The 24,586-nt window shown below is 40.2% G+C and overlaps 1 protein-coding gene across 4 annotated transcripts in view; it reads right to left on the bottom strand.

Annotated features, from left to right (window-relative positions):
- TENM1 (teneurin transmembrane protein 1) overlaps positions 1-24,586 on the bottom strand; it is a 701,438-nt gene that overhangs the window by 6,606 nt on the left and 670,246 nt on the right. For all 4 annotated transcript variants that reach the window (XM_031445499.2, XM_064482772.1, XM_064482770.1 and 1 more), the window contains 6 exons: positions 22,447-22,619; positions 21,109-21,344; positions 9,694-9,990; positions 3,420-3,807; positions 1,370-2,590; positions 642-784 (listed from right to left, as the gene is read on the bottom strand). In XM_031445499.2, coding sequence (XP_031301359.1) covers positions 642-784; positions 1,370-2,590; positions 3,420-3,807; positions 9,694-9,990; positions 21,109-21,344; positions 22,447-22,619 — 2,458 coding nt within the window. The remainder of the gene's footprint in view (positions 1-641; positions 785-1,369; positions 2,591-3,419; positions 3,808-9,693; positions 9,991-21,108; positions 21,345-22,446; positions 22,620-24,586) is intronic.

Genomic DNA, 24,586 nt, shown 5'->3' with positions numbered 1-24,586 from the left:
ATTTCAGTTTTATTTTGTTAAAGCCATTGATTTTTTGCAAGCACAGATATTCCTATTTCTTTCAACTGAGAGAAAAAGTTCCTGCTTGTTTTCATTTGTACCTCAATAATTGATGCAATTATCTGCTGAACCTTGAATGTTTTGGTATTCCTATTTTTCCAGAGACTTTATCTCTGTAGGATTTATTATTTTTGCTTCACGGCTCTTATATACTTTTTCTTTATCAGAAGAATTTAATTCTATTATTCCCATGCTCTTAATGCACTATGCCCTGAATTATTTTGCAGTTGGAAATCTGATGCTTTCTGTGTCTCTCAGTGAGCAATCTTCTCTATGTAGAATCTGGAATTGCCCTTGGTAGCCCATTTCTGAATTTTGAAAGTTTGGTTCCTCTTTCCTCTTGTTTGTCTGCCGCAGCAGTCATCAACTCACACATTAGTTTTTTCTTTTCCGAAAGCTCCGATTCCCTGATCCTGTCCTCATGGAAGCCTTTTCCCACTGCCTCAATTAATCATGGACATTTAACTGAATATACAAGAAGACTCAAACATAAGTAAGCAAATATACGTTAACACCATTTCATGGTGTTGGATGATCTTTTGTGTTTTCAGCTAAATGAAGATGGTAAAACTTTTATTAACCTTTCCGGGATCCCACTCTTGAGTTTTTGTCTGAAGCTGTAGAAGCTCGTAAGTTAATTCCAAATTTTCTAATTCTGGTTTGGGAAATCCAGGTAGTACATTGTGTAACTGGAAACCAAACAGCTCCAACCAACTTCCAATGTCTGTGAGACACAAAATTTAAAAGAAAAACAAAATTGTAAAGCCCATACTTTACAACCTTTGTGGAAAGCTTAAAAGATATATCTTCTGCCTTTAATATGTTTAAGCAATGTTAAGTTAGTGATAAACTCCCTGTGCATCACCCACTCTAAAACATAGGATCTGTTCTCCAGGGAAACCTTTTGATTTACGGATAATCAGAGAGATTGGCTCAGTTTACTGTGCTGATATTCTTAACATGGTAATGGTAGTAAGGCCACGCAGACTGTGATTTTAGATTTATTTGATGCAACAGAATCCTGAATTTTTCTTTTATGAGATTATTTGTAGAAGCTTTTCAGAGTGAAAACTACAAACAGGAAGCTTAAAAGGACAGAGAAAAATGGACTGGGGTGCAAAAGCATCGTGTTTTATGCCAACCTGCACACTTTTGCTCACTGTAGAAGACTAAGGAAGAGAGGGACTGTACAATAACTTGTGGGCTAGCTGGCAGGAAGAGGAAGCATATTTACAAAGGCACTGAGATTAGGTGATAAACACCACCCAGCTTTCTCTTTACTTTATACAGTGTTATGCCGTTTAAATACCTGTGGTATACTTTGCAACATCTTGAATTTTGCCAACAGGATAGTTATTTTCAAAGGAGTAGAGGTTGAATGGTTTAGGAAGGAGGTTCAACTCTTTCCATACGTGATGATTAGGCGTTGTCCATCTACCAGCAACAACATCATAATCCCTTTGCCCCAGGTGCACTAATTTAGTAAGGAAATCATAGAGTCCGCCATGAAAACCAATGATGACCTGAAAGTCAGGGTAAGTGTCATGATAGATATCTCCATAAGGCGTGTACAAGATCTCTTTTATCACCTGACCTCGACTGCTAAACACGGCTAGTGGGGTGCCTGTATTATCACAGGCTACATAATATTCTTCACCACTGCTTAGCTCCATGGCAATAAGGTGACCTTGGAGATCATAATAGAGGGATGTAATCTCTGAGCTCGTGTGGTTGTACAAATGAGTAACTCTTATGGGGTTGGCAAGGTCTGCATAAAAGAACTGGAGGTGTTGTCCTAGGCTGGATTTACTGGCAACGCGTCGCCCAAGCCCGTCATAGTAATACTGCACAGTCCAGCCAGAAGCCTTATTGTAGGCTTTCTGCAGCAGACCGTTTGAATTATATTCAAATATGTCATTTCCCCTCTGCCTCAGAAAGCCATCTTCATCCATTTTATACTGAATTTCTCCTAGTCTGGTGATGCGATCTCGGAGGTCATATCGGAGAGGAGTAAGACGAGCACTATTTCCGTGGCTTAAGAGGTTGATGTTTCCATTCAGATCATAACTGTAACGCCACTGGGTTTTGTCATTTACAGAAACAGTTTGAAGTTGCCCATCAGCATCATATTCATAGAAGTATCTTGTTATATTGGCATCTACTCCTACTCTTATATCACAGATGACCATTCGGCCCATATTATCGTATTGAATAGTCATCCAGTAGGCAATTGCCTTTAGGATTTCATACTGGACTTCAATGACTTGTCCATTGGCACTGAAGATCTTGGTGTGCTTCATCACGGTAGTAGTTATGACTTGATTTAAATCATAATTAATTACACTGAATTTTCCAAACTGTTCTGTTCTACCAGAGACATCAACATATCGGTACAGATCTATGGGCAAAGGGGTTTCATTTATCACAGCTTGCATGCTGGTGACACGGAAGTTGTTGTAACTGTAGTCAAAGCGGGCATTTACAAGGCCTTCTTCACTGAATCTGAAAATCTGGCGTCCAATAAGGGGTCCTGCAAGGATCAAATAAAAATAATGAGAAGAAAGCTAGATGCTTAATACTGAGCAATCAGATAGTTCTAGTGTTCCTTTCTTTACTATCGATGCTTTTACATTGAAAATAAAATATTAGAGATTGACCTCCAATATCTAATGCCTGGCCAGCTCATCTCATAGAGAGAGATTCTCATTGTTGTGATCATCAAATATGAAAAAAATTTAAATACCGTATATTATAGTTATAGAATAACTTAATTATAGGAACTACAGAAGTAATAACCCTTTCAGTACTTGAGATAGTGAAACTGATATGGTAAACAGGCTTTCTTTTTATAATTACTGACAAAAATACTTTCAGTTCATTTAACTTGTGCTATAAAGTCCCAGGGTGAGGATTTGACAAAGTCTAACATATAAGTAAGTGAATTGGGGCATTTATAAACCCAAAGGATGAAATATAATCAGAAGATCTGACTTTTGAAGACATTTTGCCTTCAACTGAGACTTACAGAGGTTACATAGGGCTTGAGGCTCATATCTTGCAGCTGCATCTTTGGGAAGATTTGGTGGTGAGTAGGGATGGGTATACAGTTAGACTAGATCCTTAGATCTCAACTTTCTTGAGAGCCGAGAGAAAGAAAATACTCTGTATGTTTTTAAGGAATCAGCTTTCCTGCAGCCTCTAATGTATTTTTAATTTTCAATGGAAGAGAATTTGCTAACTCAGGTGAAAGTTGGTTGGACTGAATGTCTATAGGTGAATGCTTCTGTCTCTGACTGAGGCCAGCAAAAATTCCCTAAGACTGATGTGGTTGTGTACATCACCACTCTTTCACAACCAACCTGTCTGCCTGTATCTGATCGTGCAAATGAAGCCATCGTGCATCAGGTGGATTGTCTTAATCACTCCAGAAGACTCTTCATATGTTAATGTGACCTGCGTGGTATCATAGAGAATCTCGGACAGCCTTGCTTGCTTGGTGTACTTGTATAAAACTCTGCGCCCTGTCCCCAGATGCAGGGTCTGTAGCAGTCGGCCATCTCGACTATAGTCTTGGATAAAAGAAGTGCTGCTGTCGGGTGGGGTGTAGATGTTCCGGTAGTAGCCCACTGAAAGCATGGTCTGTAAGCTGTGGCGCACCATGCTAGGCATGGTGACTGAGAGCAGACAGTCCGATTGGTCATACTCAAAGATATAACGCCGCTGGCTATGTAAGAGAAGCATCACAGACTGAAACGAGACAAAGTCACGACAGCATAATAATTCCACTAAACTTGAAGAGATTAAAGCAAATTCACATTCATTCATTCATCCACACGAATTTATCGAGCACTTAATGTCTGCCAGGCACCGTGGTGGACCCTAGTGGGCAAGAGTGTGTCTATCCTCATGGAACTTAGAGTTTAATGGAAGAGGAAGATGAATAACCAAACAATTACAATACAGTGTGAAATGTGTTAGGACAGGGGAAGGACAGAATGCCCGTGAGAGGTGGACGAAGAGCAGCTAACCCAGACTTAAGAGGTCAAGGAAGGTGTCCTGGAGACTCTGACATTCAAGTTGAGATCTGCATGGGGACTAGAGGTGGGCCAGGTGAAGGCAGGGAGGCAGTGAGGCCGAGTGGGGAGAGAGTACTCCTGACACAGGGCACAGCATTGTGAGGGTCTGGACCAGAAAAAGAACATGGCTTTTCCAGAGAACGAGAGGAATTTTGTGTGGCCAGAGCATGGGTGTGTTGTTGGGAGTGGTGACTGGTAAGAGATGAGGCCAGGCAGGTAGGCTGGGTCTTGAGCATTCTGGGCTTTCTAAGCCATGCTAAGGAGTTTGGACTTAAAGCTGTTGGCAACAAGGGATTGAACCACTGAAAGCAAGTAGAAGGATAGGGGGGTTGCACCGCTGGAAAAAACAATCCAGTCGGTATTCTAGAAAAGTTACTTTAATGTGGGGATGGACTGGAAAGAGGTCACTGGAGGGTAAGGCATGCCACATATGAAGTATTAATCACCAAAAAGTACTGATTGACTTCATATGGTAGATGTCTTTCTCAAAAGTTGTATATAAAATATTATTATTATAGCAGTCCTTATCTACAGTTTTGCTTTCTACCATTTGTTACCCACAGTCAACTGCTGTCTGAAAATATTAAATGGAAAATTCCAGAAATAAACAATTCAGAAGTTTTAAATTGCCGTTCTGAGTAGTGTGATGAAACCTCACACTGTCCTGCCCAGGATGTGAATCATCCTTTGTCCAGCGTCTCCATGTTGTACACGCTACCTGCCCCCTAGTGCAGGATTTGGTATTATCCGCAGTTTCAGGCATCCACTGAAGATCTTGGAATGTATCCCCTGTGGGTAAGAGGGGACTACTGAATTGCTTTGCAATTCATGTTTTAAACTATATTAGGGAAACAGGCCATTGAAAGTGAAAGTTCTCTGGTTATGCAAGCCCTCTCCCCCAAACTGATCTGTATTTCAGAAACAGTTACTTGTTGAGATATGATGCCTCGCATGTAATAGGTGTTTCATTGATACTGGTTTATCTTCTTTTAATTTTCAATAGAGACATAAAAGGAACACTGTTTTAGGGAGGACTCAAACCCTATTTCTAAATGAAAACCATTTAAATCTCATCTTTTAATAAAAATAAAAATTGCTCATCCCTGAAAATTCTGATATAACTCCCTAGGGAGCTTTGCCCCACCTTTCTTGAGAATTGCCTTATCAAGCAAAAAGATTTAGTTGAGCTTTATTTTCTGAACTTTCTGTTATGAAAACAATAGGTATCTTTTCTAAATATAAATTACATAAATATTTATGAATATGAATTACATAAACATATATAATGTACATTTAAATCTCCTAAATATGAAATTATATTCTCATACTGATTATGCTTCTTGAAACTGCGTGTCCTCCCTGACCTTCTGAGACCTGATTTTGAATCGCATGTCAGTAATGTGAAGTCAAAGTCAGCACTTATTTGCTCGTTCGCTTATACTTTTTCTTTTCCACCAAGTACTCTGCCTGGGGATACAGAGCCATGTGTGGAAACTCTGTCACCTCATCACCTGTGGACCTTGGCAGCTCTGGAAACCCTGCTGAACAGAAGGCAGGAGACTCGGAACTCCTGCGTGGGCATGAGGACACGAAGGGCCAGGCACCTCCTTGACCAAGGCAGAACTCAGCAGAACCTGGGGGGAGACTGGTGGGAAATGCCTTTGCATCACCTCCATGCTGAAAGCCATATTTCTCAGCTCCTTTCACTCTCTTCTGTCAATTTGCCATGAACAAATGACATCTGTCACCTGTGATGCAGGCCAGGGACAATCACCATATGGCTCCCACACATTATCTAGTACCAGCCTGCCTGGGCCAGGCCTTTTCAAGTTGCTGTACCAGCCTTGCCAAACATTTACAGCACATCTCCATTGTGTCCTCTCCCCGTGCTGCAGTAAAGCACTGCCTGACCCTGTTCCTAGGTGGTGCTGACGCTGCGCTGTCTCGAAAGCTCCCTGGTTTGTTTTATAGCTTCCTGCCAATGGCAAGAATGCGGATGATGTGATTAGAAATCTCGTGAGTGTAACTGTTGTGCTGCCAGAATAGCATTTAGCTCTCACTTAGCTGCTTCTTCACTTTGGGTGGGCATTATTATCAGTTTGTTCAAAAACCATGCTTATGAGTCCATCCAATGCCCACTGTGTTGCTACAGGATAAAAGACCTTTCTTATTAGTCCAAACAATAGAGTGGGGGCACTGTATCTTTTAAAAATGGATTGTGAGATCCTAAAAGATTGTGAGAGCATTGTAAAGAAAAAAAAAGAACAATCAACATTGTGTATATTCATTTGAATGGGAATAGAAATGAGAGACGGCAGGAATTTGAAAAATTAAAGCATTCGGATGATCACCAGATGGCAGTGTGGGGCCACCTGGAAGCACAAGCCAAAGGCTGCATTCTGTCCCTCTAGGCAGCCTTTGAAAATTTCAGCCCCAAAGAGACAATTTTATGTAAATGTATCAGACCAAGGTTTCTTATTAAATGATTATAAAGTATATTTAAATGCATTTAAAAAATGAAATTCTCAAGAATGATTTTTAGAAATGGAAAGATTTACACATTTACTCTAATATCAAATTTTAGCCCCACAAGTCTTCAAAATCTAATTAACTCAGGGAAGGCTCATAAATCAAAATAGAGAATTAATGACCACATACAGAAGATTTAAGAAACAATAATTGGTTTTTTTAGTAGAGAAGAGATCATTTGAGCAACCACAGTTATTACCCAAATAATTATTTTTCTCCTAATGGATACAAACCATTGTGCATGAAAATGATACATGTGACTTTTACTTACTCTAGAGGAAGACAAACAATTTTTACAAAATTTCTGCACATTACTGTGAAATAGCTGCTGTTTGCTTTTTAATATATCATGGCATAGGGATGGCAAGCAAATTGACAGAGGTAATACAAGAAGCATTTTATATATATTTCTATATATAAAATATATATATTTTAAAGTTTGAGATTTCTTACTTCAAAATACACTACAAGAGCCAGTCTCTTTGTCCTTGTTCTGCCCTAGACATAGTGAAAGAATGCTGCAGCAAAGGCCACGTTAAAAAGAGAACTTGAAAAGAGTCACAGAAACTCATCACCTCACTGGAAAAGTTACATATAAATTGGATTTTTGTAAATTCAATATTCTTTCTCTTTTTTCCCTAGAATCACAATTTCAAAGATGCTTTAATTTCCTTCCTTTTTTCCTTCCTTCCCTTCTTTCCTGTTTAATTTTACCTTCAAGTAGCAGTAAGAGCTAGCATTTAAGTTCTCTGACTTGAAAATAAATACTATAATGCATGATTTAAATGGAAAGGAACTAACTTATATTGAATGACTAGATGTGCTGGATGTTTTATATTATTTCATTTAATTGCTGCTTCTATTTAGTGAATTACTTATTATCACTGGTAATAATAATGTTAATAAAATCAATCTCATGATAAATGATTTTTGGAAAGTAAAGAACCATTTCATAATTATGTGTTTTGTAGGTTCTGAGTTTTGCCTAATAGGATTGCTTAAGTCAGGGGCTACCTGGTAATTAGAGAACAAATTAAATGTGAGATCAAGACACGGACAAAAGTCAACTAAAAAGATCAAGTGATTTCGCTTGTCTCACTGGTCAGTAAACTAGTCTTTGGAAGTCACTGGGGCTTTTCTCAATACATTATTCTGTGTCAATAAGGTCTTATTTCTGCCTACTTCAGACACTGACTCAGAAAGTTGTCTTTGTTTTGTTTTTCAAAGAATTGCTGTCAACTAAGTTTCTGTAGCAAAAAGAACTTAAGTGAAGTTTGCGTCACATAATTCTTTGCTGAAGTAAGTGTGATGAAATGATCAGCTAATCCAGAAAAGGGAACAATTAAATTGCTTCATTGGTGTCAGAGAAAAGGCGAAATAATGGTATGCAGGGCTAAAATTTAAGTTTCAACAGGCTCTTTTGTCATTGTATAGACAGCCTAAAGGGAAAGTTCTACAAGACCCTGATGCAACTGTCTATAGACAATTAGCTCAGTGGCCAGACTGTGGTGCTAGCGAGGCTGGGGTTATGCGTTCGAAGCCATGCATATCCCTGAGGAGTGCTGGTTGCTTCACTAGTCACACATAGACCTGCGCTGCGGAAGGATCAGCGCAAAGTCATCCTCGTTCCTGGAAAAACTAATCGGCCTAGCTTCTGCTAGTAATCAGTGGTATCTCTTTTTTTTCATATGAAGGTCATCATTATATGCCTTGCCTCTGTAAACATACCACCAAATATTTGGATTCAGTTAATTTTGCAACAAGTTTAGCACTTTGTGAACATTAGTCATATGATTTTGCCCATCATTCTTGTTATTGAAATTCAAAAGAGAAAAGAGCCACTCTATAAGATTCAGATGTTCTCAGTGGAGAGTACAGATGATAGATTTCATTGATGTCTTCAGCAGAAAAGGACACGGGGTAGGTACAGCAGAGGATTCCCTCCTCTCCTTGGTTCTCAAGAGGAGTTCTGCTTTATCTCCTAGGCATCTCCAACTTGGCAAATTCCCCAGAGACTGACTCTGGGAACTAGTACAATAGTTTTGTAATGATGTACAATCACTGGCACACTTTTTTTTTTTTAAACTTTCAGAGGTATATCACAAAGGCTTAGCATCATTTGGTGCAAATAGTGAAATTTCACCATGTAAGCCATGAGCTCCTACGAGTTTTCTAAGAACTTCTAGGGGTTACCTTGCACTGATTACCTCTGACTCCTCAAGGGAAAGCATTTTTCAATTTTCCCAGAAATTAACTCAAAACTGATGAATTGAGTTGAATAGATAGATTTTGGGGAAAAAAAGACAATATCTTAGGATATCAGAAATGGAGATGGCAGAGAGATCAATGTCTCTTATTGTCTTCTGCAACTGATCTGGCCAGAAACCATTTTGCTGTGTGGGGCTGATGTTTGACAGATGGATCCGGTGGTGGGATTAAAATCCTTGCCCACTCGTAGCAGATAGAGGCTGCGCGCTCCCCTTAAGAATGCTACTGGAAGTTCATTGCATACAAAGGACTCCTAGCAATGAGGCCCCCACTGCCCACATTTCCTCAGACCCATTACTCAGGAAAATTAGTCCTCAAATGTATCTTACTAAACCTTCACTGACTATCCTAACAAAATTAGAATTCCTTATCCTCTGTGTAAGAGGCTCTTTTCCAGAGCAGAGATACATTAACACGCAATTTTATAATTTTCTACCTATTTTTACTTTCGTGTGAGCTTTCATAATAATAAAGATACATTTTCAGGAGCATGAACAAATATGCTTAAATGAGGAGAAAGCCATTATCCTGGCTTCAGTTGGAAAGAGTACCTGGCAGAATGTGGGGCTGGGGAAAGTTTTCAGCTGAAAAACAGCTTATCCTTACAGGTAGAATTTCTGGTTGTTGTTAATTCTATAGCACAGAACAGCCAGAACACGGATTTCTCTCCTGCAGGTCCTCACCATGGCCGGTAATTCGTGCCGCTTTCAATATACTCATTCAGAAACTCAGAACGAGTTTATTTTCCTTATGTACTTACCTTTTCTAAGTAGGTATAACTCCAAATTTTCCCATCAGCCCAAGTTCTTGAAATTATTTTCCCACTCTGGTCATATTCCATTTTTTCATTCCACGTCCCTCTTTGAATAAATGTCACCAATCCTGAAGGTGAATATGTGATGTTTACTTCATTATATCTGCTTACGGGGGACCACAGAACAGGTCGTCCAGTCTGGTCATAAAGGATTCGAAGGGTGAATTTCCGATGGTCATCATAGATCTTTCCTGTGCGAGTTATATGATCAAAATCGATGGAGAGCAGGTTTCTGTTATGGGCCTACAACAAAGAGATACGAACAACATTTTAAGCACTGCCTTAGTTTCTCCCATCAAATACATTCACCAAAGCAAAGCTTTTTCTGATTCTCCAGCAATGGGGTCTCTCTTGCCTTTGAATCCACATGGCTTCATGTTCCTCAGATGACACTTATCTGTATTCTCCTGCCAGACTGGACAACCTTGGACAACCTTGTCTTAATCCCTATATGCACCAGATCCTCCACACATGGTTGTTGATGGTATTTTTCCCAATTCAAGCCTCAAGTGTGCTAATACGATTTTCAGTACTTATGTAATCTTATTTTATGTGAGTCAGATGCCTGTTAAGGCATGGGACTTCCCTCTCCTTTTTACCAGTGAAGTGGCGAGAACACAGATTGGTGAATTATTTACATAATTAGAAATCAGAAAGAAGGAATAGAGTGAGCCCCCTCTAATTGCTACAGAGATTCCCTTTGGCTTCCTTGTTCTTCTGGGCATGGAGTCATATCACTTCACATCTATCACAGGGGACCACAGAGGAACTCAGGTGCTCTCCTGGAGATGGAAGCCCACTCAGTAATATTTTCGTGGAGGCCAGCAGGCAAGCATGGCAGGTGTTGGTAGGTCCCCCAGTATTTGCAAGGGTGGCCCTACCAAATGCTAAACGAGGTTAGAGCATGGAACTCAGTCTGGATCCGGAGTTGAGAAACAGTTCATAGTTCAGCTTGGTTCCGGTCTTAGGCTTCCTTGACTGCATGCTAGCATTCCCTCTGCGCTCCTCGCAGCTGCCAAGTTGTCCAAGAGAAAGCCCGACTCTGAGGAAATTCAGCCGGGTCTACCCAAGATAACCAAACAACTAAATGACTTAGAAAGCCATTAAGTTGGCTAAAAGACCACTTTTACTGGGTTTTCGAAGCAACTGGACAACTGTCGGGATCTGCTCCACTCTTCAGCTAGCAGTGCCAACGTTTGGCAGACCCACCAGTAACCGCTGGCTCCGTGGAAGATGGAGCTTCGAAGGAGGTGGGTGGAAAGCCAGGGGAAAAGCTTTTAAAATTTATTTTATTTATTTTAGTTCAGTTTGGTTTAGTTTTCACTTTAGTGAGTTGTTTGCTTTGTTTTATTATAACTTTTTCTGTTGAAATAGTCTGACTCCCAGGAAGTTGCAAAAATGGTACAGAGAAGCCCTATGCCTTTCACCCAACTTTCAAGGAAAAGACTTTTTAATTTGGGTGGAGGGGGTTCAAGCATATCTGGCAGGAACCAAGGCAAGAATGTGTAGGGGAGGAAAAATCCTTTTCCCTCTACCCTTCCAGGTTCTTGGCTGAGGCTCCCGCTCCTCACCCTGTAATAAAAGATTAACAGGAGAAAAACAAACAGAAGTTTAATAGCAGGTATACCTTTTGTACACATGGGCGAGACCAGGAAAACTGAGTAACTCTCCAAAGTGGCCGAAGCCACCACCCTAAATACCATCTCTAGCTAAAGACAGAAGATGTTGGGGGCAGGGGAGCCATTATGGGAGGTGACCAGGGAAAAGCACAGTAAACAAGAGTAAGGTTGCTATGCAGATTTAAGTCATTGCTTCCTCCAACAGCCTAAAACAATCTTTATGCCAAAGAGGCATATTTTGAGGTGACAAATTTTTTCCTTTTCAAATAAAAAAGGAGAGACTTTGAGAGGTGTAAATAGCAGTGGCCCTGGAGTCAAGAGACATTGAATTAGCTGCTTGTCTGTGCACCAGTCATTTCTTCTACCCAGGGCCTTAGTTTTCTTATCTGTGAAATGGGAGTGATATTTACCACTCTACAACACAGACTTGTGCTAAAAATTAAATGAGATTACATATACAGTTACTTGGTGATGTGTAAAAATAATATTAGTAATTGTCATTACTTTTCTTATTTTAGTTAGGCTTTTGAATAGGTCCATGTGTCAGATTCCAAGGTGACTGCAGCTTGGCATCTTAGATTTATATCTGTAGGAATTGTCAATATGATCCTGAGCAGAATGTTAAATACCTGGTTAATGAGGTAGAGGAAAAAACCAACAGTAAGGCTTGACTACGGTAATCATAGTCGGACTAAACCAATTCACTAGCTATTTAACTTAACTTCATGTTCATTTTTTTTTTTTTTTGGTCAAGGATTCCTTTAAATAACTGAAAGTTGTACACTGAGTTCCCAGAAAAATGAACATAAGCACATAAATGAACATTTTAAATAAAATCTCAAGTGAGTTCTGAAACCAAAACATGAAACCTTTGGGGCTGCTGAGTCAAATTTCAAAATCTTAGCTCAGAAAATTAAAAAAAAAAATTTTTTTTTGCCCATTTACTTCCCACTTTTAAAAATGTTTATTTATTTATTCTGCCAACTTTTTTTTGGAGAAGGAGGCAATTAGGCTTATTTTTTTAAATGGAGGTACTAGGGATTGAAACCAGGATCTCGTGCATGCTAAGCATGCACTCTACCACTGGGCTATACCTTCCTCCCAAGAAAGAAGTTTTTACATTTTTTTCTTAAAAATTTTTTTCTGTTATTTAAAAAAAAATGATATAGCTGATGTATAACATTATATTAGTTTCAGGTGTACAACATGATTTGATATTTGTATCAAAAATACAAATACCATATGTTGCAAAATAATCACCACAAAAAATCTAGTTAACATCCATCACCACATGTAGTTACAATATTTTTTTCTTGTGATGAGAACATTTAAGATCTATTCTCTTAGCAACTGTTAGATATACAATACAGTATTATTAACTATAGTTATTACATCCCCAGAACTTATTCATCTTATAATTGGAAGTTTGTACCTTTTGAACCCCTTCACCTATTTCACCCACCCTTTACTTCCTGCTTCTGGCAACCACCAATCTGTTCTCTGTATCTATGAGCTTTTTTTTTTTTTTTTTTGGATTCCACATCTAAATGAGATCCAGAATTTTCAATCTTTGTGGCCTGGATGACTACAAAGCCAACATTCTCAGTCTTCCTTTGCTCAGTAATCTTGTGCACTCTGCTTTTTAAAATAACCTCCTCAACTACTCCTCCACCCCCATTATAAAAGTGATATTTTTTCATTGCAGAAAAATTGGAAAATATAGAAGTATACAAAGAAAATTATTACCTGTATTCCCATCCTCCAATGTGAACCACTGCTAATACTTTGCAGCATTTCATTTCATTTATCCTACATTTTTTTTTGCATAATCTATGTCCATACACTTAAAGAATACCACTAGGACTGTACTTAAAGTTTTATGTCCTACTTTTTCAGCTAATGTTTTATCTTGAGCATCCCTCACGTTATTAAATATTCTTAAAGTGTGGATTTTAATGGTTACATAATGTCTTCTACATGATAAATATTTGTCTTTTCTCCTATTGTTGGAAATTAACATTTTTGTTTTTCATTTTTCTTTTATCTTTCATATTTTGTTGAACATTTTTGTAAATAAATATTACTTTAATACACAACCCAATAAGTGAAATTACTGGGTCAAATGATAAGAATATAATAAAGACTCCTGATGCAACTTGAAGTATTACTTTATAGGGCAGAAAGGTACAGATTTCTGCTCTCATTAACTAGTAGTGAGAGAGTCCATCTCATTCCATCCTTACCAGCATTGTCACTGTTAGTAAGCTTTTCCCAATATGAGAGTGGGGAAAAAGGTATGTTACTGTGGTTTAAATTTGCATTTATTTGGTTACAAATGAGGCTGAACCCTTTTAAACGTCTACTGGCCACATGTCTGTCCTCTCTGAATTGTCTGCTCAGAGTTTGTCCATTTTTCTATTGGAGTGGAGCACTTTGCTTTTTCTCCAATCTATTTTGGTTTCAGTTCCTTCATCAGCTAGCTGGGGCCAATGATATTTGCCCTTAATTTTGAGCTTCTGCCAAAAAAAAGGACAGCAAATGTTCCATGCCATGAATTCCAGAAGACTAGTGATTAGATACTCAAATTATTTGGGAGGGTCTTGTTAGTTTCAGGGGGTAGGTTTCATTCAGGAAATAAAGCAACAGATTGGGAAGCATGACTCTTCAACCATGTGTAGCCAACGTGTGCCGTGTTATAGTGCATAAATAAACAGTAACCTGCTGTTATCACCTAACCGGTGATAGAGAAGCACATATTTCCTGTCTTTTGATACGCAGGGCTTGGAACCTTATGCGAACCAGGTGTTCTTTCTTCAACTACTTTTCCTGTGGTTTTATAGCCACATATCTCTAACTGTAATACTGTTCATTTACAATAGCTGTAAAATATCCATGTACTCCCAGAGACGGTTGTAACTGTTACAATTTATGTTATAATGATAGTTAAAGAGCCAAAGTAACAAAGTGATTTCCAGTTCAACTAAATTTGTGGCTTTATTTGTCTGATAGATTAAGTTTACTACTCAAGAACACATTTCTTAATAAAGTCATTACAGCTCCACAAGCAGGGACCACTGTTAAAAATCCACTACAGAGCAAGCAGAGGAACACTCTGCCTAATGTTCTTTCTCTGCCTGTCAAGACTTCTGCAACCATGCTTCTCTGTTTCTGGATAATGCGCTCTGATATTCAGATGTAGCTGAAATGCTAGATTCAAAGTCAGGTTTAGAAGGTAATGTAAAATTTGGCTAAGAGCTGAAAGGGGATGAAGGAATTAAAGATGCTGCAGGCCCCCACCCCCAAGTCTGCTGTGGAACCCACATGTGAGAATGCTGGAGGAAAGAGTGCTTTTCTAGGTGAGCTCCCTCGCGCTCCTTCTTGAGTGCTTATGTGCCTCCAGCCTCTACAGCAGGAAGCAAAAATAGGCTGACTGCCTCTGACTGCTGGGGTCACGAGCAAGGTTGGGAAAGCAACACATTCATACAAGCTCTTGTTTGCCTGAAAGACAATAATAGCCCTTGACCTTAGTGTCAGCCATCAATCCTTATTTCCGCTCTTCCTCCAAACAATCTCTACCGATCCTTGCCCTGGGAAAGAGAGGGGCAAAGAAAGAGTTGACATTTGAGAACAGCCCCAAGTTAAAAAGGGTCTCTCTGGACAGGTTGCACATTGAACAAGACCGTTGAGTTTGGCAACTGATGAACTGTATGTTGGGGTAAGAAAGCTTGGATTGGTAATTTTTTAGTAGGGGAAGAAGTATCTATGTTTAATTTATCCTTTGGCTTTCCTTACACTTTTTTTTTTTCAGCTTTGCTGAAGAGAAGTCAGGAGAAGGGCTTGCTTTTTGTTCACACTTGGACCAGAAAGGAAAGAGGGAAGGGTACACCCTGGGGAGCAATGGGTTGTGTTGCCAGCAGAAATTAAAGTGCCTGTGAAGGGTGGGTGCAGGCAGAAGCTCCAAAGAAAAGTGTCCTCTACCTCCTCTCACAGCCTTTTCTTGCTCTCTCCTAGGAGTTTGTGTTTTAATTGCTTCAGAGAAAGTCCTTTCAACCCCTCCAATTTGATTCATTCAGTTAGTAGGATAAAGATATATTAAAGAATATGAAAATGAATATATATATATATATATATATATATATATATATATATATATATATATATATATATATATATATATATATATATATATATCTGGGACATTATGCTGTACACCAGAAATTGACATATCATAATTGACAGTACTTCAATTAAAAAAAAGATATATTAGGTTGATCTAGAGGCAACTGCTGATATTTGAGTGTTTTTGGCCTACAAAAAAGGCAGTTTGCTAAGGTTCAACCCTATACACACACACAGACACACACACACACAGACACACACACACTCACACACACACACACAATGTGATAAACTCTAAGCTGCGATCACGACCGTTGATTTTCTTTTAGAAGAAAGGAGAAGGAGAAGGCTGAAATTTCACGGATGCTAGTCTAGCATCTCAACTCACAATGCAACTGAGGAACCCGTTTAATTTTTGCTGAAGAAGCTGAAAGGGGAATAAGTGAGATGGGCCAAATAACCACATCACAGTTTGGGAGATGCACTGTGTTTAATTTCCATGAAGTTGGTAGAACGGATATAGAAGTCACCACTGGTTTTAAATTAGTATGTGCTACTCTACCCTCTCTGGTTTTAAGGTAATTAGTACTTGAATTTTAGAAATTGATCAATACAACTTTACAGATTTTATTTTTTTACTGCTATTGCTATGCTGACAATCAGATCCTACTTTTAGGCTGGCTTTTATTTCACAGAGTTGCTTACAAATGAACAGGGCATGTATTCAGTGTTAGCCTTAGCCTCCACTACTCCATTGGGAATTTCTTTTTACCTATTTTTTTCCTTTTTTCCTTTTTCCTCCCAAGACATTCTCTTTACTTTGCCAGCCCACAAAATCTTAGCACCAGAAGGAATCTTATGACATGGGCTATTTAACTAGACTGCCTGGGTTCAAATCCCGTGTCACCACTTACTAGCTGTGTGACCTCTCTGTACCGAGGTTTGTTTATGTGTAAAGTGAGAATGTTAATAAAAGAACCCATCTGATAAGGTGTTATGAATAGTAAACAAGTTACTATATTGCAATGAAGATATTAAATTTTAATGAATGTTAGTTGCTATAATTATGATAAATGGTAATACTATTACTACTAGTAGAGACTGCATAGTCTATATCCCTCATTTTAAGGGAGAAGTGGTGCAAAATTCTGGGCATACCAGTTCTTCAAAATCTTACTCATTCCTCTCACCTGATTTTTGCCATACCATTTTAGCTTGGACACTTTCTGCACTAAATTGATTTGCTCTTGTTTAAGTACTTTCCTGTTGGTGAATTCATCTGGGTAACCATACAATAGGCATTTAAAAATTTTAATACCAAATCCTTAATGCTTATATACATGTGAAATAGTGTGCGAAATAATACTTTCTGTCTAGTTATCTTAGTGAAGTTGACCCAAGATTAACAAATATAGTTGTTTCTATGATTTGAAGGCCCCAAGAATCCCCTGACCCCCAAAACCAACACTGGCCAGTGGCCTTGATGCCTGAAATCTCCTGTCTCCAGGAGACTCCTTAGGAGTAGATGCACTGTTACTTGGCACTGAGAACCACAGATACATTTTAAAAATAGATGAATCTATAGGCATGCAGGCTCCTTATCTAAATTTTCACAAAATGAATCCCTCCAGCAAACCCGGGTAGAAGGAAGTTAAAATAGTGTGAAGCAAATGCGTTTTCTGAGAAAGGAGGGAGATGCTGGAACTCTCTTGGCTGTCTCCCAAATTCCCCATCATTTGTCAGCCTGGGACCTTGTGTTTCACCTGGGCTGGTTTCCCCTTTCAGAGCTCAGCTCACGTACAGACAGTCACATGTTGCATTTCAAAACCAATCTACCCTGTTCTCAGTTATCTCTGAATGGAGAGAGAGAAAAAAATCAATTGTGAGGGTTTTTAGATTAGTCTTTGTTTCATTTTGCTTGTAAACACATAATCATTTTTACTTGATTTTATGACTTTGGTTTGAAGTTCTAAGCTTCCTGGATTTTTTTTTTTTTAAATAAAGGAGGCTGCAATTCTGGAGTTTTGCTATAACCTTACATCTCAGTCTGCAAAATCTTGTAAAGAGCTCTGGGATCCAATGCTGGAATAAGTCTCATATAGCAGCATTATTATCCACAGACACAGCAAGGTGCAATCTGGATGTAGTTCTTCCGCCAGTTTGCTTTTGGTGACTGTCCAATTCTTTTACAACTGCCTCTATTGTTATCTGCACTCTAATTTCTCTATTGTCCAGGGAAATGTATTTATGGGGACAGATTGATGTAGCAGATGAGAAGATACATGGACTGGATGGGAAAGTACTTTGTAAGGAAGATGATTCAAACACAACTCAGGTTGGGGTGGGAAATGGATTTTTAAAATAAATGAAATTTCAGGATGTTAATGTGATTTATTTCACTTAATGGAGCTGGTGCAGGATGGCCCAGAGGTAACAAATCCCTTGCCTGCTCAGGCTGGGCAGGATATCACGTTTCCTAGCAGTTTGTTTCCTCACCTTGAAGAGGACCCTGAGTTTGTATGAAAAAAAAAAAATCACTGATCAATCTTTGCAGAAAAGCAACTCTTGCTGCTTTATCTTCAAGAGAGGTCTATCATTCTCTGATTTTTTTTTTCTTTCCACCTTGAAGGTATCGGGTGGATGCGATAGGTAGCTTTTGGGAACATCTGATGTCCATCATATTACCAAGTGAGCCTTTAAAAGAACCTGTCATTTTGTGCCTGAACAATTAGTGTTTTATGACCTGCTGCCCAAACATATTTTCAAATTACACTCACACCTTTGTGTGGTTTTTCAAAGAGGAGCCTTATTTCCCCCAGTACAACAGGGGCTTCTACGTCGTGTGACTATCTGAACCTGTTATTCTGTCTCCAGAGCTCTGGTACCCTCACCTGCCCTTGCTCTGGAATGGCAGCTCCACCAGGAGAAATGAATGGTTCAGTCCCAGGTCTCGAGGTACTTGAAGGCCTCAGAGAGGCTTATTCTTTACATGAAGGTTTACAAATGGGTCCCTACATATTCCACCCAGAAAGAGAAAGTTACATCTCCTGTGTCATCAGCTTGCACCTTGAAAGCCACCATAGGTGAAGGGGCACCATCTCTGAAATAATGAAGTCAGTAGGGAAAAAGAATTTGCCTTGTCAAAATTGGATCCACACCTACCTTTGGGGAGCATATTCGTTCCATTAAACTGGATATGCCTAATCTGGGGAAACCGAGGCAGCAATATAAACCAAAGTGCCTAAGGATGGGGAGAGTAGGTAAGAATTATCCAGTTAAACAGCCTCCCTCGTCTCGCCTCCTCCACACTTCGCCCACCTGGAGGCCAGCCAGTTGTCCTGCACTGCCCACACTTGCCAGTACATTAGAGTCGATTATTTGTCTCCTTTTGTCAGCATTGAAATGAGGAGCCAGGCTCTGCCAAGGTGGCTCCACTGAGCGGGGCAATGATTTATAGATTAATTATTTTAAGGAACAAGGCAGCACAGCATGATGTAGTGGAAAGAGTGCTGCGCTAGGCGAAGACCTGCATTTTCGTGCTGGCTCTGATCCTTAATAGCTGTTTGACTTTGGGCAAATCACTTAACCTCTCTGGGCCTTAGTCTCCTTATTTGTAAATTGGGAATAACAACAATTGATGGTTGTGATGATCAAATAAAACCCTGACTGTGAAAGTATTTTGTTAACTGTTAAGGCACTAAACATAAATAAAGAGTTGTTATTGTTGTTAGATTTCTAGGCACATGTACAGTAACACCACTTAGCCAATGAAGGGCTCCATTCGCCAGTGCCAGGACTTTTGGAAAGACCCTAGAAGTCACAGAGGAGAGGATTCTGAATTTGTTGCCCTTATAAGTGGTTGCACCAATTTGCTCTACTCTACCACAGGGTGGGAAATGGGTCAATTATAAATAGTATTAACTAAATAACACTTCACTCTACTCATGAACACTAAAGAGCCCCCAAATGTTTTTATGACCATTAGCTTCTCAATATTAAGAACAATTTGGGATATGAAGTATAAATTACAGTTTACAGTCTCTCTCCATTATCTGTGCATATGGAAGGGAGAAAATAGGGTGGGTCATCATAGAAAGTGGAGGATCCCAAAGTCACACAGCATAGGATGGGTTATCCTAAAGAATGAAAGGGTTATCACAAGGAATGGAAAATTCCAAGGGTTATACTAGGAATATGTTATCCCAAAGAATGGAAAATCCCAAAGACATGTAGTGTATGATATGGTTCATTATGTTTTATTCAGGCTGCAAGCTGGGGGAAGTACTAAGAGACCATTTTTTGATATAATTTTCCTGGGTGAATCCATGAGGTGGATAAACCATATGTAGATAATTCTGACTTTCCTCTGGTATGATATCTTCATTTCACAGTTGAAGAAAATAAAGGAATTTCTTAAGCCAGTTGTAAAACTTTCCCATCTAGGGTTCTACCCAGGAGATCCTATTTCTAGAAGAACTCTGATAGAAACCCTCATTGCTCACACACAGAGAGGTCTGACTGTTTGGACTGGTTTCACCTCTCAGTTCAGTGGCATATCTAGTAAATATTCTAGTAGAGACTGCTCAACCGAATGAAAACAGAAAAATTGACTTGCGCAGGTAGACAACTTTAGTGGCTGTTACAAAAAACACCCACGGAAGTCTATGTCTTTGTGTCACCAACAGAACTGACTGGCAAGTGAGCGCTGGTGTAGATCACTCTGTCTGTACCAAGCCATGGGACTAGTTTGACTTCTCGCTGGAATTGGGTGGTGGTTTGGCATTGCATTTCCACAGCCTAGAGGCTACCATATATTTCCTGTGAGTGAAGAAAATGCAAGCATTCCAGGTGTCCCAGGAGTGATGCAGGTGCTCAAAGCAGCCCTGGCCTCGATTGTGAGGCCAGGCATCCTCAGGCTGGTCGTTGCTCTGAGCTGATAGTGAATATTACTATATTTGGAAGGTTGGTCACGTCATCCTAACATTGGTTCATGTTTAAGAAGGCTGCAGAAAGGCAATTCTGACTGAGAGATTTCTGGTTAACTGTGGTGAACTGGTCAGTTTCCATCTTTCACTTCCCATGGGCAGCTCTCTCTGGGCACTTGAGCCCAATCTGAGTACCCGCCGGCCCTTAATATGTATATTCATGGTGATGATATCATTCACTGATTTCTCCTTTCATCTTGCCTTTGTCCAAATGTTGCCTTATGTCTCACACATCCTTCTCTGGGTGCCTGCCTGGTCTTCCCAAATAGATTACTGATTAGCCTAAAGCAGGAATCTGGGGCAGCTTGGTGGACCTGATTACCATCTCCAGGCCATGTGAGGGAGTCTGGGGGGCCTCCCGACTAAACACATTTCTCGATCCAGACATTCTTGGTGCCTGAAATTGCTACTATTAGAGCACTTTAGCTGGCTAATGACAAAGAAAGCTCCTATTAGAATGTTCATTTAAGGATACTGAACCATTATCAGCCATTAGTGCCCTCTCTTGAATTAGTGTATCATATAAGCTAGTCAGTCACCTAGAAAAGCTGTGGAGAAATGGAACTTCCGATTAGGGAGGCTTGCAGTTCTCAAAAATAAAACACCAGTTCTACAGCGATTGTCAGGTCAAGACTTACCCTCAGCCTCCTTTCAAAAGCTGAAATGTTGCCTTTGTTCTGCTCCCTCCGCTGCCTCCACTCGATGAGGTTGGCGTTGTGCTCTCCGGGCAGTGAGATGTTGCACTTGCCCAGGGTGGGGTTGACTGCCCCGGCCAGGATGTGGGGCTCTGAGCTGAGGCTGATCTCCATCCCGCTGGCAAAGGTGACTCGCAAGGAGCCGTCCGGACTCACCCGATAGGTACTTTGGGTATTTTCTGCAGACAGAGGAGCAAAGGAGGAAGAGGGGGAAGAAAGGGAAGCGCAGAAGCAGAGGAGAGACAAATTTAGCTTTAGGGGGCAAGTTTGGGAAAGGATGAGCAGTGGGGCGCCGTGGGCCTAACTGCCTTCTGGGCTCGACCACCAGTCTGACAGCTCTGTGTGCTCTCTGTCCATTTGGGTCTTGTTATTTTCACAGCTGGGCTATCTTGTTTCTTGGATAAAAGACTCCTGTGTAACACTGCAGGCTGTTTTTGTTTTGAAACAAGTTCTCATTTGTAAACAATTCCCTCACAAACTCTCTCTCTGACTTGGTGGATTGGCCTGCTCCCTTTGACATGCTGGGAGCTACAATGAGAAAAGTATGAAGTCAAACTCAGCATCCTCACCACCTTGGGGACACCAGCACAGCTGCTGGATCCCACAAAGTGATATACACTGACAAAGGTTGCCACTGATCCTTCTAGAGTAGATCTGAAGGTTGGAAAGTTCTGTGCCTGGCCCCACAGCCTGACAACAGAACAAGTCCTTAATGACCGGGCAGAGGGAAAACAATTTCTCTGTGTCTACTTCCTTCAGAATCCATGACATTCCTTCCAAATCCATCTCCCTACCTCCTTTCCTTCCTTCTTTTCCTTCCATTCTCTCTTACATTTCTCTCTTTGAATAGAATGAGCTTCTCATTCATTCATTTCCCTTATATTCCTGCTCAGTGCATATCCTCATTCATTCTTCCAATTCCCCCACGTCAGCATCATTCTAGAATGCTAATCTCAGACGGGGTGCAGACTTCATTTCTTTCATAATAAAACCCAATCAGAGCTTAAAGTGCTTCACAAACAGCTGGGTGTTGGGAATGACTTGATGGGAGAGCAGATTTGGCAGGGGTTTCACCTCATAACTCCCACGGGGATGTTGCTACATGAACTTTGTGGAAGGTGTGACTTTGTCTGGGGTTCAGCCTCCATAGCTGAACTGTAGGGAGAAGAAGCCATCTTCTCAGTCAGAAGTGAATTCTATTTACTAATGGTGTGCAGAGGGTTGGCGGTAGAAGTTAAGAGAGGTGCTACTAGAGTCAGGCAGAGTTGGACATTTTCTTACCTTGTTTTAAAATATATATAGTGCTAGTTGCCGTCAAATTGGTTGACATGAGGACGTTCTCGCGGTTAGAGGTATCTAGCTCCACTTTTGTCAGCTTCTCCAGGTCACTGTGGAAACTGCTAACCTCTCCAGTGGGAAATGTTGCATTGGTCAGATGTCCCTCCGGGTCATACCTGAGGAATATAACCAATCCCAACTTTGAAGTCTCCCAGTGATAACAGGCCTTTGCAAAATAAAAATCACCTGGCAGCTAATATAGTTTAACTTTGAGTGATAACAAGTATTATTAACCTTGTTCAAGAAGAAGAAAAAGGTCAGAGAGATGATTAATCAAACAAAGGTATTTTTTGCCGCTTCTGAATTCTTGATGACTTCCTTGAGCTGTGCTGTTTTACAGGAAAAATATATCTGGCAATGAATCACCAGGGTGGAAAACTGATTTATGAATCATGTCCCGCTGTGTGCAATGTTGCAGGGAAGCCTCCGTGTGCAATTTGGGTCGATCCTATTAGATGCGATGGACAACAAGAACCAGCAGAGGGTGCTGTTGGCAAACAAAAAGGAGGCACAAATTCCCCTACAACCCAAGCCTGAGAAGGCCAATAAACGAATTTAGCATTGTGATAGGAAAATTACATTTGCTGCTGTTTAAGTTGCCAAATTTGAAATGAATGAATCATTCTTCCAACAAAATGAACAAGCACAGAAGATAATGGAAACATGTTCATTAAAACATTCTGGAGCCTCCTGATCTCAGTGTCACTTAATTTTTTTATCTTTTTATAGTATAGTACATAATGTGTTGTAATTTGCCTATATGAGTAAGAGACAAAAAATAATTACCTGGGATAATAGGCAATAACCTATATCTAGAAATATAGCCTAGTGAGTTTACTTTTTTAAAAAAAATCAGAATTATTGGCAATCTCACTGTCCTCCAAATGGAAACTGCTTCCCTGAAGGCTTTTGATGTGGAGCTGTTCTTTTATTGCCAATAGAACCATGAAAAATAAACACTTCATTAAAACTAAAGACACGCACTTGGAAACCCACTACTGTTTTCTTTTCAAGTTGCAAATTACAAAATATTTAAGTACTTTTATTTGCTTTAAAAATGTTAAACAATTATATTCTTTTTACCCAAAGTGAGCAGGACACAGCCTGGACACAGTGGTGGAGTCTGGCCCTATTGCCTCCTCCCCACCAAATTATGCAAAATGGCCTAGTGATTCAGTGTTAAGCCACTAGGTTTTAAAACTCAGCCTGGATAGGTGCTGAAATTTTAAAACTTAGACCAGCTGTTTGGTAGGCTTGGGAAAAGGGGCTCAACATTATTTTATAGGTCAAAACTGAACTTGAAGCTACACACCATGCCATCTCAAGTTCAGGTCTGTGGGTACACGAGTGCGCACGTGCACACACCCTATCAGTTAACAGCCATGCATGCAAATAAAAATAATCAAATAGGTCATTTGACATTGGAGATATGCCAAGCCCTAGTTGTTTAATTGGATATACCCTTTGATTAAATGAATTCCAGTCAAAATAATGGTTATTGGCATGTTGGTACTATGCTAGTAAAGCCTCATTATCAAGGAAAGGCCGAAGGGTGCTGTTTGGGCTTGGGGTTAATGGCAAAACCCTCCCTCCTGCTCAGCCTATTTGCCCATGGTCTGCTCTGGGGGCTCTGTGGCTGTAAAAAGCAGGCCTCTATGAGAAAGGGGCATGGAAGGGCTTGAAAGCCTAACAGAACCCTGACTTTGTCTGCCTGGCATTCCTTCCAGGAGAGGAAAATGATGTCCAGCTTTGACTCTCCCAAGGTACCAACCTGCTCTTCCCCAGAGGGCGGAGTTTCCAGGCCGCACAGACAAAGCTGCTGCAGGCTTCCCTCGTGTCGGAAACTGTGGCCCCACAGCCTGGACTAGGCTGGCCGTTCCTCTCTGTTTCACATCCATCCAGCAACTCTCCCTCATCACTTTCCCTTTCCTGATTTCTAAAGGGTTTCCTCAGCACTTGGCGGGGCCACTCCTTATTATTCCTCAGGCAAATCTGACCTAAAATGCTATGCATGCAGGTTCCCAACGGGCTTTTCAGCTTGGGGCAGCTTCCTTCTTTCCCAGTCACACAGCCCCTTGTTTTG

This window comes from Camelus dromedarius, chromosome X (assembly GCF_036321535.1).
Source record: "Camelus dromedarius isolate mCamDro1 chromosome X, mCamDro1.pat, whole genome shotgun sequence".
NCBI lineage: Eukaryota > Metazoa > Chordata > Mammalia > Artiodactyla > Camelidae > Camelus > Camelus dromedarius.
Note: the sequence above shows the minus strand (reverse complement) of the source record. Positions and strands in the feature narration are given on the sequence as shown.